This window comes from Orcinus orca, chromosome 3 (genome assembly GCF_937001465.1).
Source record: "Orcinus orca chromosome 3, mOrcOrc1.1, whole genome shotgun sequence".
In the NCBI taxonomy this organism is placed as follows: Eukaryota; Metazoa; Chordata; class Mammalia; order Artiodactyla; family Delphinidae; genus Orcinus; species Orcinus orca.
The window spans coordinates 19323419-19338095 of NC_064561.1; the positions used below are offsets into that span (position 1 = coordinate 19323419).

Sequence of the window (14677 nt, forward strand, 5' to 3'; positions counted from 1 at the left end):
CAAATTTTCAAATCGATTGGGTAAATACCTAGGAGTGAGATTGCTGAATCATATGTCATGATTATGTTCAGCCTTGTATGAAACTACCATACCATCTTCCAAAGTGGATGTATCATTTTGCATTCTCACTAATGGTGAGAATGCTTCCCTTTGCTCTATATCCTCACCAGCATTTGGTATTGTCATTTTTCAGATTTTAGCCATTCTAGCAGGTATGTAGTGGTGTGTCGTTGTTTTAATTTGCAATTCCCTAGTGACAAATCATGTTGCGCATCTTTTCATATGCTTATTTGCCATCTGTATATTTTCGTTGTTGAAGTGTCTGTTCAGATCTTTTGCGCATTTTTTCACTTGGATTTTTGTTGTCTTGTTGAATTTTAAGATTCTTTGTATATTTTGGGCACAAGTCCTTTATCAGATATATGTTTTACGAAGTTTTTTTTCCTAGTCTGTGGCTTGTCTTTTCATTCTCTTAACCGTTGCTTTCACAGAGTAGAAGTTTTAAGTTTTAATAAAGTCTAACATCAATTATTTCTTTCATGGATCTTATTTTTGGTATTGTATCTAAAAACTTACTGCCAAAGCAAACATCACCTAGATTTTCTCCTATGTTTTCTTCTGCTCAGAAGGCAGATTCTGGGGGTCCAAATCCCAAGCTCCACTACTTATCAGCTTTGTGTCCTTGGGCAAGTTTCTTACCTTTCTGTGCTTCACCGTCTTCATCTATAAGACAGGTTAATAGGACTTCCCTGGTGGTATAGTGGTTAAGAATCTGCCTGCCAATGCAGGGGACACGGGTGCGAGCCATGGTCCGGGAAGATCCCACATGCCGCGGAGCAACTAAGCCTGTGCGCCACAACTACTGTCTGTGCTCTAGAGCCCGCGAGCCACAACTACTGAGCCCACGTGCCTAGAGCCCGTGCTCCGCAACAAGAGAAGCCACTTCAATGAGGACCATGCGCACCACAACGAAGAATAGCCCCCGCTCACCGCAGCTAGAGAAAGCCCGTGGGCAGCAACAAAGACCTAACGCAGCCAAAAATAATAAATAAATTTAAAAAACAGGTCAATAAATAAGGCCTAGCTCTTAGGTGAAGGCCTACATGAAATAAAGCAATATATTAAATTTTGTATATGTGAATGATCAACAAGTGCTGGTTGTTATCATTACAACCACATTGGCCAAGCGTGTGCCAGGTGCTTCTAGATCCTGGGTTCTGACCAGCAAGGCAGGGACATTTGTTCCATGCCACAGAGAAGCAGCCACGGTGCTGAGGAGGCAGAAGGGCTGTCTGCTTCTTCCCATTACTGACCACCTCTCAGCCTTCTCCCACTCTCCCAGAGTGGCTTGGGGGAGGCCCGCGCTGGGGAGTGATGGGGGCTGAAGATTCAAGCTGCATCAGGCCTGGCCTGGGGTGCCTTCTGGTGTTTGGATGATAGAGGTGGTGGCAGCGGCCGTGGGGGAGTGTGAGAGCGTAGGGTTAGAAATGCACCCCAGCCCAGGCTGAGCTGGCTGATCCTGCTTTTCTCCTGCTCATCCCAATTCCCAGTGCACATGGAAAGGAAGGAATCCCCCATCTTTTTGGTCTTCATACCTACCAGGTGAGTACAGAGCTGGAGGCATTGTCACATCTATTCCCACCATCTCCAAGAGGCTTCATGTTTTCCAAGTCCAAGATGACAGTCAGGGTTGTTCAGGAGACCAGCAAACAGAAAGTACACCATTCCCCTCTCCTGGGCCTCAAGTTGAGAAAGTCCCTTGAATACCCTTGCACTGTAATCAAGGTCTGTTTGCCCTTCACCGTAGAGAGTAAAACTGAACTGCTGGGCGAGGTCAATTTAGGATCGCAAGGACCCTCTCTTATAAGTTTGAATAGTTACATGGAACCTGAAGCTCTTCACTCCCTCCACTCATCTTTGCTTAAACCTCTTGGTTTATGCTCAGGTTGTACAGTGCACAACCCACACAACTGCACACAGCAGCCCTAAGATCATCCTTGGAGGAGTCTTTTTGGAGCAGAGCTGCTGAATTCTACCCTCCTGAAATCGGGGACCTCAGTCCTTCCTCTTGCACTTCAGGTGTCCTATTTATTGTTAAACAAACTAACCGTAACTGGTCCCAGTCTCCTCTGACTTCTGCCCCAAATCTTTGGCAGTCAAATGCCCTGAAGGAGTGATTTACCTTTCAGGGCCCATCACTTCCCTCTCTCATTGGCCCTGGGCTTACCTCCAGATGGTTCCTCCAAGATGACTCCCCAGTTCCACCAGCTCCCTTGGCTCCCCTCCCTCACCTCTCTGTGGCATTTGGTGACCACTGGTAGTCTCCCCTCGTGCTGTGGGAATACTCGAGGGGTTCTCCTACTTCTCATCTTCCTCCCGCCTCAGAAACATGGTCTTCCCTCCCTGAGCCATGACCCAGTGAGTCTGCAGATGCAGCCTGCCTACCGTAAGTCCAGTCCTGCAATCTATTTCTGTCCATCTCAGTGAGGCAGGATGAAGCACCCCTTCCAGTCGGAGCCCACCAGAGCCTGGCAGTGGTCAGACTGCCCAGAAGGGCAGCAAAAGCCTGGAGTGCTGAGCGAGGGAGTAGGGACCTTGTGCCTTGGGGTTCTCTCCCACCTGAGCTTCCCCTGGCCTCGTCTTCCCTAGCCCTGCCCCAACTCCTTGCCAGCTTATAACTAAGAGAAGTGTCATCTTTTGCCCCATCCCCTTCCCCTCAGCCACAGGTGACAAACTGGTGGTTCAAAACACATTTGGTTTGGCTTACCATACTTGTTAAAAGTTTGAATTAGTTGCTATCATTTTTAAATTAACCAATTTCACTCAAGAATCCAGAATTCTACTTTCTTTTGAAAAATCAGAAGATCTGGCAACACCAGGCCCACACTCCTTCAGGGTGACAACCAGCTAGAGCTGGTCTCAGCTGCTCCCTTTCTGTGGGGCTTGCACACTGGTCTCTGCAGTTTTAACCCTCCTGATGGCCCTTGCCACCCACATCAGTGGCCTGGCAGTCCAGGAGAAGGAACAAGATCTTGCAGATCTCAGCACACAAAGGAAGGTAGGGCAGGGCAAGCAGGAAGGCAGAGTGGAGAGTCTCAGTTGGAAACCATGTCCCAGCCTCTCTCCATCACTGTTTACTGCTGGCAGCGTCCCAGGCACCCTGCGTGTGTCCTCTCCTGGCTCAAGCCTGCCTCTGGGGGCCGGGCTGCTGCAAACACGTGGCTTGCTGTCCACTGCTTCAGGCCACTCCACGTCCTATTGGAGCTGGGCCCAGGGCCTGAGGCTTTGTCCTGGGCTTGAGTAGCAGTATGGCCTGTAGGCACAGGCTTCCTTGCTGTCCAGCCAACTCAGCTGAATGTGCACCAGGGGGTGGCAGCCTTGTCACAGTCCAACATGATGTTGAGAACAGTGCAGGGGGCCCCGCCCACAGACAGGGCTGTACGGGAATCCACGCGGTACTTCACGGTGCTCAGGCCTCCCTCCCGGTCCACCCTGAACTGCTCCTGGGAAGGAAAGGGGGAGAGCATGTACTCAGGGCTTTGTGGGTCCCAGCTGTCCACTGATCCCCCACGACCTTGTCATCAGAGGTCTTGTGATCCCCACAGAAGAGAGGGAAAAGGGAAGCTCAGAGATGGGAAGTCTCTCGCCCATGGCTACACATCCTCGTCAGCAGGGGTTTTCCAGTTGAACTAATCTGGCTCCTAGAGAAGAGGCTATTGAGGGATGGGGACTCCTGTATCCCAGGTCTGCCTAGGATGCTGGCACCTTCAGCTGAGTCCCATCCCCACTCCCCCCCACACACACAGCCTGCGTGGACCCTGAGGTCTCGGCTGACCCACAGAGCCCAGGGGCCATGGCAGCCACCAGAGGAGGGCATGGTGCCCAAGCAGAATGCCAACGACTGACCTGGGCCAAGCAGGGGAGGATGGGGCCACTTGGGCCCAAGGAGAACTTGATGAAATGCTTGAGCCTGGTGGTTCCCCATATACCACCTATCCATCCCCGATCAAGGGACCAGCCAGTACCTGTTTTTGAGCCGCGATGCGCTTCTGGTCCCTCTTCCTCCAGGCTGGGTCATGCAGGTGGCGAAATGTCTTGTACCCAGTTGTGATTCCCGAGGGGCGGAAAAGCTAAAGAGACCAAAGGAAGTTGGATCAGGCTGCCTCTCCTGGAGCCCTGGCCCTCACCACTAGTCCTCTGGGGTCCCACTGCCTGCCATAGCCCACAGGCAGGGGCCTGCATTCCCATTCTTCAGGAGAGGTGTGCTAGTCGGGGGCAGGGCTGGGATCAGAACCAGGGGTGCCATCTCCCAGCCCCAGGAACTTCATCTGAGGGCAGAGAGGAACCTCAGGGCAGCCATGATGGCTGAAGAGGTGGGGCGGCGGGGGAGCATTACCTGGAGCCCGGCTCCTTTGATGCGCCGGTAGAACTCGTCGTCCTCACGGCCCCAGCCCCAGAAGCGGTTGGACATCCCGTTGCACTGACACAAAGACAAGCAATGTCACTTGCCCCATCCTCCCAGGGTGCTCTTTGGTCTCCTACCACTTGGGAGTCCCTAGCCCAAGCTGGGCCAGGCCAGACCCCCTTTCCTCCTCCTCCCCAGCTTCCCACCCCACCACCCACTCCCACCCCCTACCACAGTGACTGATTCAGGGATAGACCTGTGACTCAAGCCAGGCCAATCAAGAGCCAGCATGGGGCAGCTGCGGGTCTCCTGTCTGGGCTGTTGGAAACGGGCAGCTCCATTTTCCACTGGACTTGGGCCTAGACGGATGCAGGTTGCAGCTACAACCACCACCTTGCATCCTGAACGTCTGAAAATAAAGCCAGTCTAGAGAAGGCAGAGCTGAGAGATGGAAGGTGAAATGGTGTCCTGGTGACATCATCTGAGAGGCTGGGCAAGACAGCCCCACCCAGACTTTTCCATTTTGAGAGGCAACGAACCCCAGGGCTTCTGAAGCCAGTTTGCCCAGGGGTTCTGTTGCTGTGGCAGAACCCTCCCTAACTGGCTTGTTTGGTCCTGCTCCTCTCATGCCTCTGGCTGCTCCTGGGCTCCCCAAGCAGGACCCTCCATCTGCTGGGCCCTAGAAATGCTGCTCCTCTTGCCACTGCCCCCATCCAGGTGGGTGCTCCCTGGCTCTCAGCAGAGTAGGTGCGCCAGGCCTCACCAGCTGGTAGTGCTGCTTGGAAAGCAGCAGGATGCCACCGACGTAGGTCTTGTAGTGGTAGAGTGGGTGGAGCTCCGGGGAGGCCACGTGGAAGGGCCCGGTCTCTGGGAAGCCATAGTCCAGCTCCTCATTGAGAGGGAGCAGGTCCACGTCGTGCATGGCGATGTAGTCTGTGCTGTTGCTGCTCTCCAGAAAGCCCGCGTTGATGAGTGCTGCCCGGTTGAACCTGTGCAGGGCACCGAGGCTGGGCCAGGGGCAGTGAGCTTGCTCTCCCCCAATCTCTGCATGAGAGCCCATCCTTCACAGCACCCACCCCCAGTACCCATGCTGCCCTCCAGCCTGACACTGACTTCATTGTGGGTCTTCCCAGCTGCACATCTGCCCCTCCACTTATCTCACAAATGTTTACTGAGACCCTATTATGTGCCAGAAACTATTCAGAGCACTGGAGATACAGCAGTGAGAAATCAAAGCCCTCAAGGAGCTGACATTCTAATAAGAAGAGACAAAAATAAACAAGTAAGTAAATATGTAACAAGCCAGGGAGTGGTAAGTGCTGAGAAGAATAGTAAAGCAGGGTGACGAGGATAAAGCATGCTGTGGGGTGGGGGTTGTCCTTTTAGAGGAGGTCGTCAGGGAGGGCCTGTGTAACAGGGTGACACGTGAGCAGAACCTGAAGGCCTGAGGGAATGAGCCCTATGGAAATCAGGGGAATAGGGCTCCGAGCAGAGAGAAGAGCAACTCCCAGGGCCCGAGGCAGGAGCAGATAGCAAGGTGGTGAAGCAGAGTGAGTGAGAGGTCTCAGGGAATGAGGTCAGAGGGTGACAGGCCCCTGAAGGACTTGAGCTTTGACCCTGGATGAGATGGGGAGCCACTGAAGGGCTTAGAGCAGAGGCATCATGTGCTGTGACTCAGCGTTTAATAGGATCACTCTAGTCGGGGTGTTGAGAAGAGACTGGAAGGTGAGGGGTGGAAGCAGGGAGACAGGTTGGGAGGCTGTTACAATAATTTAGGCATGAGATGATGATGCCTTAACTCAGGGAGGTGGCCGTGGAGAGGGTGAGAAGAGGGCAGATTCTAGATGCATTCTGCTGATGGACTAGACGTGTTGTGTGAGGGAAAAGGAGTTGAGGATGACCTGAAGGCTTTCTGGCCTGAGCAGCTGGGAGTGTGGAGTTTCCATTTCCTGAAATGAGGAAGGGGGCAGGAGAAGGTCAGGGACAGGTGGGAAATCAGGAATTCAGTTTTAATCATGTTAAGCTTGAGATGCCTCTTGAGACCACCAAACAGAGGGCTGCACAGGCAGCTGGCTGGATATATGGGTCTGGAGTTCAGGAGAGAGGTCTGGGCTGGGAATACAGACTTGGGAGTCATCAGGGTAGAAATGAGATTTGATGTCTTGAGACTAGATGAGATCCCCTGGGGAGCGACTGGAGCCAGAAAAGACGGTGCCCAAGCACTGACCCCCAAGGAACACCAAGGCTGAGAGATCAGGGGGATGAGGCAGAACCAGCAAAGGAGGTGGGGAGAGGTGGCCAGAGAGGAAAGAGAAGCAGAGCACTGTCCCAAAGGTCAAACTGAGGTGTTTTAAGAAGGAAGAAGTAATCCACTTGGCAAATGCTGCCGGGAAGTCGATAGGATGAAGATTGGGAACTGGGCTTTGGATTATCAAGGTGGGCTCATTGGTGATGTCAACAACAGCTGTTTCAATGTCATGATGAGGGTAAATGTCTGAGTGGAATAGGTTCAAGAGAGAGCGAGGGGGGAGAAAGGGAAGGAGTTTTGCTAGAAAGGGGAGCAAAGAAAAGAGGCAATAGATGTGGGCGATAGGGGATCAAGCGGGGTTCTCTTTTTTCTGTTTAGATGGGGGCTATTTCAGTATGTTTGTTGATTTGAATACTCCAGGAGGGGGGAAAATTGATCATGCAGGAGAGAAGAGAGCCAATGGCTGGAGTGATGTCCTTGAGTAGAAGAGCAGAAAAGGGACCCAGTGCCCGAGTAGGAGAGCTGGCCCTGGAGGGTCATCCTCGGGAAAGGCGGTGGGAAACTGAGGACACCTGCACAGAAGCTGTGAAAGGAGTCCGGGCGTGGGGACCTGGGTTAGTTCTCTTCCAATTGATTCTGTTTTCTCAAATAGGAAGCAAAGTAATTGGCTGAAGGTGAAGATAGGGAGGAGTGAGGAGAGGAGCGGGTGTGCAAGGCTGCCGTGGAGGGGAGAGGCAGCAGACCAGAGGAATGAGAGCCCTCCTGGGCCAGAGCTCATTGTCAGGGAGATGAACAGTGTCTCCAGCTACATCCAGCTGCCAGGTGCAGGTGTGTAGCAGGCAGAGTCGAGTTTCATCCGGTGGGAGTTGTGCCAGGGAGAAAGTGGAAGGGAGTTGAGGTGCATGTGAGGGAGTGACTTTCACCAAGGACCATGGAATCCAAGTTAGATCAGGAGAAAGTAAGGACAAGGAGGATGGAGAACACTGGGAGGATCGTGGACTAAAGGGCCTGGCAGGGTCCAAGAATTGTTGGGTCCACGTCTCCCAGTGGGAGAGAGCTGGAGGGAAAGGAGGTGGGGGTGGAGTGTGAGATGCTTGGATTGTGATCATGGAGGGGAGCAGTTTTTGGTGAGGGCAAGGATTTTAGGTTAATGCCAGAACAAGTTAAGCCGTGGCTTTGACCCTCCCTTTCCCTAATCTCCGCAGCCAATCCACCAGCAAGCCCTGTCTGCGCTTCCTCCACATCACTTCTCTCCACCCCTTCTGCCACGCTGCCCGAGCCCCCATCAGCTCAGGTGACTGCAATGACTGCCCAACAGGTCTCCCTGCTTCCCCTCTTGTCCTGGTATGGCCCAGACACATACAGCAGCCATAGGGACCTTTGTGAAATGGAAACCAGATCAGGGGCCTCCCCAGCCCCAAACCCTCCCCCCAGATTCCTGTCACACCCAGTGAGAGGGGTCTAGCACCTCCCACCCTCTCACTGCTGCCCTGGCTGGCCTTTCATGGGCCTGGGCCACCTGGTACTGGATTGCTGTCGGGAAAGGGAGCAGGCCCCAAGAGACCAGGGCAGGCCCAGGTGAGTGGGTGCTGGCTCAGGAGGTGGTCCTTACCTGAAATGATCCACCTGGTTGAGCACATAGATGTGGTGCTGGATCTTCTTCCTGCTCAGGAAGCGGTGCATGTGGGGCACAAAGACCAGTAGCTCCTCGAAGCGTTCTCGAAAGGGCACCAGCACTGCCAGGCGGTGGGGACCCCATGATTCATCTTCTTCCCAGTGCTCAGGGGGTGGCTCTGGTGGGCAGGCCCGGGATGGGCCCGGGGTCTCCTGTGCTTGTCCCCTGGCTGCCCGGGCCACGTCCCCAGAGCAGCTGAGCTGCAGCCAGAGCAGGGAGAGGAAGCCCAGTAAGAGACAGGCAACAAAGAGGTGGAAGACGGAGCATTTCCGGGGGAGGCCGCTGGGGATCAGCCTGGACCTGGGACAAGAACAGGGAGCAGGTCAGAAGGGCAAGGCTGAGCCGAGGTCCTGCGACAGACCCCTTCTCTGGCTTCCCACAAGTAAGGCGCACGTGGCTGGTCTGCCCCAAGCGCCCGGGAATTAGTGCAGAAGCAACTTTAGTGCTTTTGTTCGTGCTGCCACCATGCATCAGAATTCTGCTTAGAGCCCTAGGCTCAGCCTGAGCCCCCCTACCTCCAGGAGGCCCTCCAAACACTCCCAGGTCTCGGAGCTGCCCCACTTCCTCGATGCTCTCTTACCTTCTGTGCCTGAGTCCCAGCCAGACCAAGAGCTGCTGAAGGGCAGAGACAAGACTCCTTGTCTTTTGCGCTTGCCCCTCCCCAAGACAATGGCTCATGTCCAGAGCTGATGGCAGAAGCCCGCCTTAAAGACCCCACCCACTGCCTTCCACCTGCTCCCCTGCAGGTTCACCCTCATCAGAAAGCTTGGCTTCATCCTGTTTCTCAGACCAGAAAGCTCCCCAAACAGGGGCATGTGCCTGTTTCAGCCCCAGTGAAAAGACCACTCTTTACTCTGAGAAGATTAGGTCTGCCCCCAAACCAATGTGAGGCCCAAACCAACAAAGGCAGTTTACTGAATGCATGTCAAAGCTTCAGTCCAGGGCAGCCCATGTGACAAGGGATGAGAGACAGAGAGGGAAGGAAAGACGAGGGCTGGGAACAGCACCCAGGCTCACTTCAGAAGCTGGAAAAACAGCGGAATATCTTAGACTTTGAGGTAGTGCTGGGAGAGACTGCCTTTCAGGTTATGAAATACAAAGAAATGGTGGAATTCACTTGGTTTCTTTGCCCCTCTCTCTGGAAGTTCCTGAGGGCAGTGAAGGAGGAACTAAGGAATCCAAGAAAATGGAAGCTTCCTCTATTCTAGAATAATCAGCAAAGCAATCTACTTTATAACCTCTGAGAGTCACCAATTAGCTACAAGGTCATATAGATTCTACCTCTTAAGTGCCCTTTGATCCTTCCTCACCCACTGCCTGTCTTTTAGCCCAAGTCTCATCTGGTCCTTGCCCTGCTCAGGCCCCTTCAATCTCATGGATGATCCTCCTGTTTATAAGATAATGGCCAAATTCCTTGGCCTGACAGTCAAACCCCTCTGTGACCTGGTCCCATCTCCAGTTGCTCCCTGCTACTCACCCAGTGCTACACATTGGGCAACTCAGAGTTTCTCCACTCACCATATTCCTTCCTGCTCTAGCCCTCACACAGTCCACTGCTTCTGCCTAAAATGCCTTTCCTTATTTTATCTGCCTGGAAGCACCCCACTGATCCTTCAAGGCCAAACGCCAATGTCATGGCTAGCACTGCCACACCCCACCCCCACGTGCACACAAACGGAGATACATACTCCCTCCCTCCTTTGTGTTCCTATGGTATCTGGTACTGCCCTTTTTGAAGCACTTAAGAGTTTTGTAATCACCTGTGTCCGTGCTTGTCTTCTTCACAGGTCATCAGATTCACAGCTGTGGCTCTAGCACAAATCATACAGCAGAGGGCTTGCTAAATGAGTTAAAGGAAGGGTTCAAGCATTCAGGGCATGCTTGTCACACACTAAAGCCAGACCAACTCCTGCCTCTCTCTAGAGGAACAACTGCCAATCTGGTAGCCAGAAGGCCTGAAGCCAGGCTCAGGCCCCACACACAGCAGAGAGGGAGACTGATAGGACACCCTTGCAGGGCTTCTGACTTACCCCCCCTTGTCCTGTGGTGGGGGTTTCCGCGGGGGAGGAGCAGAGGCCAATACTCCTAGTGGCCTGGGAAGGCTGGAACCTCTACAGATTCTCCCTCTGGGTTCTTTCTTGGGGTAGGGTAGAGACTGGGGAGATGGACATGGGGAAACATCCCACCTTCAGGGGAAGAAGCAGTGACAATTATCCAGGGGTATGGCATGGATTGGGCACTCCATGCACTTTCACGTGCTGGTCCCTCAGTCCAGCTTTCCCTTCCTACCAGGATCACGTCCCCATGGGCACTCTCTTCCTGTGCTGCAAGGGCCCAATCACTGAACAACTGAATTCAGAGCTGAAATCCCAGTTCCTCAGGACAGCGGACACTGAGAAGTTGCTTCTGGTGCCACCTGCTGGCAAACTCCAGATCTGCAGTCTCAGCTGCTACCAGGCCCAGGCCATCGTTGTTTCTGGGGTGGGGAGGCAGACCAGATGAGGTTTTCTCTCATTCATCAATCTGTGTCCAAGGCTAGTAAGATTCAAACCCAGACAGGCTGTTTCCAGAGCCAGCACTCTTTAATTGCTACATTATCTGCATCTGTTGCATGCATCTCTGTACCCCTGTGTCAAAAGCATGAAATGATACAAGTTTTGTGGGATCATGGTTGTGTTCCAAAAGTTTATGGAAAGGAATTAGGAAATGGAAATTCTCCTCCATAACCTTCCCCTTCTTCCCTCACACAAAGCTTAGTGATACAGGTTTGAATACTCAGCTGCTCTGGTTACAGCACCTCCAAACTGCAAAAGTAACTGGAAGAAAACTGGCACCTTCTTTATGCCAAGCACAGTGTCAACAGTTTTATATATGTGATCTCCTTTAATCCTCATACAGACCTGCAGAGTAGATATTATGATCCCTGTTTCAGAGATGGAAAAGCTGAGGAGAAAGATTAAGTATGCTTCTGGTCACATGGCTATTAAAGAGGATTCCTGTCCAGGCCTAAATCCACAGTCCAGGCTTTCTACTATATTTCTGTCTTCTTACTTCAGCACCAAGTCTGAAAAATTCCCAACGATAAAGAGTTGTGCCCACTATATTCCAAAGTCTTTTGGCACCTGGCAAACTTAACAGAGAAAAGGGAAAGAGGTTTCATTCACTAGGTGTAGATCCACTATCAAGTGTTCTGGGTGAGAAGAGTTTTGGGGGTACATCTCAAGACTGAAGTGTGGGAGCCCTTTCCAATCTAAACGGCCAACTAGCTCTCCCCCACCCCCCACCCCCATTCTGCTCTAGTGGTAATCACTAGCTAAGGTCTGGGTCAACCTCACACCTAACACATGGGGCAGGCCACATTCAAGTACAGCTGCACCGGAAATGAACTAATGTTACGCTGGGAGTACTTAGTCCCGGCGAGGCAGTGGCCAGCCAGGCAGAGCACAGAGCTTCTGTCTGGTGTATTCTTCTGGGCGATCTGCAGAGAAGGGGGAAGCACGAGGGAGGGAGGGAGGGTAGCGTCTGAGGCTACAGGGATGTGATGGGGGAGGCAGAGATCAGAGAGACGGAAGACAGACCCTCTGAAACCAGGGACAAACAGAAAGACAGAGATCCACTGAGAGAGGTCAACGGAGTCAGAGACCGGCATGAAAATAGAGGCCAGTGGAAAAACACAGAGACCCATAATGAGAGAGACTCGCATAGAGGGACAGAAACTCACAAAGGGAAGTCAACGGAGAAATACAGACCTGCTGAGTGACGGAGACTGGTAGAGACGGAGACCCACATAGAGACAAACAGAGACCCAAATACAGAGAGAGACCCACAAGGAGAACCACAGACCCTCAGAGAGCCCCGCAGAGACGAAGACGCGACGGCCTCGGGCTCCTAGATTCCGCGGGGCGGCCCGGAAAGGATCGGCACCCGGGAGGACGGGGCCCGGGCCGGCCGCCGCCGCTCACCTGCCGTCCTCCCAGGGCAGCTGTGCCGTTTTCCTCCGGGAGGGGAACATCGTCGGGGGAGGCGGCGGCTCATGGGGCTCGAGCTCCCAGCCGGGCCGGCCCGGCCTCCCCGGCCTACGCGGCGCCTCCGCCTCCCGCCCCGCCCAAGCCCGTCCGCCCCGCCCCTCGGTCCACAGGGTCCGCTGCTCCGGCCGCGCCGTCTGCTCCCCGGAGCTGCGGCGTCAAAGGTTCCGCATCCACAGGAACACGTGAGCGCTCCAAACGCCTGAACTGCTAACTGCTTTCCGGGGGCCGCTGAACATCCCGAGAAATTGAGGCCCCGGAGAGGGCTCAAGTCAGTGGGCTTGGACTGGATTTATAGACTCCAGACTTCCAAACCAGCGCTCTGGGATAATCTGCATCTTCCTCCTCTTCCCAAGGGAAGGCGTCCAAGTAGTCCTGCCGTCAACCCAAGTGCATTCTTTCTCCGCAGCGAGCTTGGAGGGCGGCAGGGCCAAGCTCAGGGCTCAGTCTTGCGTTCAGCCTGATACCTCAAGTGACACCCCAAGTAGTAGTTAGGAGACAGGCACTAAAGGCAGATTGGCTGGATTTGAAACCTGACTCTGCCAGTTCGGCTGTGTTTTGGGGAACAGCCTGCTTCTGTTTCCTCATCTGAGTATATAAATGGTTCCTGATTTATATGGTTGCTGTGAGGATTTAAAGGAGAAAATGCAAAAACTTGGTACAGTGATGGGCACAATAGTCAACGCTATACAAATGGCAGCTATCATCCAGGAGAGGAGTACTTTGGTGGAGCTGAGAACTGAAGAAGGGAATAAGATTGACTTCCCATATCTGCCCTGTCACCGTGAGAACTTAGGCCCCAGCTGGGCCAGCTTCCTACCTGGGAAAAGAGAGTGGCAAAGTTATTAGACTTGATCTCCTGTTCTTCCAGGCACATTTTAAGTTTCCTAATAAATAACATCCATTGAGTTCTTACTATGTGCCAGTCATTTTTCTAAATTCTTTACTACTGTTATCTCGATCTGTCCTTATGAGTATTGTACTTATTATGCCCACTTTAAAGATGAGGGAACTGAAGCACAGAGAAGTAATTCAGAATGTAAGCCCAGGTAGTTTGGTTGCACAATCTATGGTCTCAACCACTCTGCTTCTGAGAGGACTTCACTATAGTAGGTAGGAAATTAATCATTCCCAGGAGCCCCCTTTCACCCATCATACAACCCACCAGTCCCCTTACTGCTAAGCTCTCCCAGGGCAGCGTACCTTATACCAGAACCTCGAAAAATCCAGCCTAGATTTGGCTGATGACAAAGTCAAGGCTGACCCCTGCAGAGACAGTCAGGTAAGGCCAAAGATGGAAAATGGGAGATGGGCCTGACCTGGAAAGCACAAGCCCATCTTAAGGGGATAGCTCCCATTCAGTCCAGCTAATTGTTGTCGCATCAGGATGAAGCCCCACTAGTATCAGATCTAAGTCAGGTTTCATGTAAAAATCCAAATTAACTTATTTTAAACTGTGACATCCACAATCATGTTGATAATTAGTACCCTTAATATGATGGGATGAGAATGGCACTTTCCTTTTGTGGTCTTTCAAAAACCCAGGACCCCAGTCTAATCATGAGAAAAACATCAGACCAATTGCAATTGAGGGAAATCTACAAAATGCCTGACCAGTATCCCTGAAAACTGTCAAGGTAATAAAGGAGGAAAGTCTGAGAAACTGTCACAGCCAAGAGGAGCCCAAGGAGACAACTAAATGTAACAATGGTATCTTCTAGATGGGCTCCTGGAACAAAAAAGACACTATGTAACAACTAAGGAAATCTGCATAAAGCATGGACTATCACTATTGATTCATTCATTTTAACATGATGTAAACTATCTTCACAATTTTTCTGCAATTCTAAAGCTGTTCTTAAAAGTTTTTTTTTTTCCCCTAAATGTGGAGGTCTAAGTGGCAATATGAGCTCAGACTACATTCTCCTGACAGTTCAAGCAGTCCCCAAACTTGCCTCCCCACCCCGTCTCCTTCTCACACACTGTTGGATTAACCTTCCTCAGTTTATATTCAGGGTGTTCTAATACTCAAAACTTTGTTGAACACTGGGTAATATCCAAATCTCTTACCTGGCGTTCAAGGCTCTTCTAACTCTAACCAACTTTTCTTTCCAGCTTTCTCACAACCCCGCCCCCTCAACTCCAGCTGAAACAATGCCCATCTATCTGCATACCAGCTGTTTGCCTGTTTTCCTCAACCACCCCTGTCCTGCCTTCTTTCATCAGAATCCTTCCTCTCCTTCAAGGTCGCTGCTGAGATCCCATGCTATTGGTTAAGTCCATCAGTATCCCCCTCCTGCCCCCAACTCAGGGATTCCTGTCCT

General features: G+C 52.2%; 1 protein-coding gene across 11 annotated transcripts; it reads right to left on the reverse strand.

Moving 5' to 3' along the window:
• Window positions 1–2830: 2830 nt before the first annotated feature.
• On the reverse strand, window positions 2831–14136 carry B4GALT7 (beta-1,4-galactosyltransferase 7). 11 transcript variants are annotated; one of them, XM_049708227.1, is made up of 7 exons: window positions 12291–13279; window positions 10359–10514; window positions 8266–8628; window positions 5169–5412; window positions 4397–4480; window positions 4026–4130; window positions 2831–3503 (listed from the first exon to the last, which is right to left on the reverse strand). In XM_049708227.1, the coding sequence occupies exons 1-7, from the start codon at window positions 12338–12340 to the stop codon at window positions 3348–3350; spliced, it is 1158 nt and encodes a 385-aa protein (XP_049564184.1). In that variant the 5' UTR covers window positions 12341–13279; the 3' UTR covers window positions 2831–3347. The 11 variants fall into 11 exon arrangements, 10 of the variants coding, with proteins under 10 accessions (XP_049564184.1, XP_033270825.1, XP_049564185.1 ...); XM_033414934.2 differs by lacking the exon at window positions 10359–10514 and adding an exon at window positions 10089–10139 and having other exon boundaries at window positions 12291–13275; XM_049708228.1 differs by having other exon boundaries at window positions 5169–5394; window positions 12291–13274.
• Between the last annotated feature and the right edge of the window lie 541 nt (window positions 14137–14677).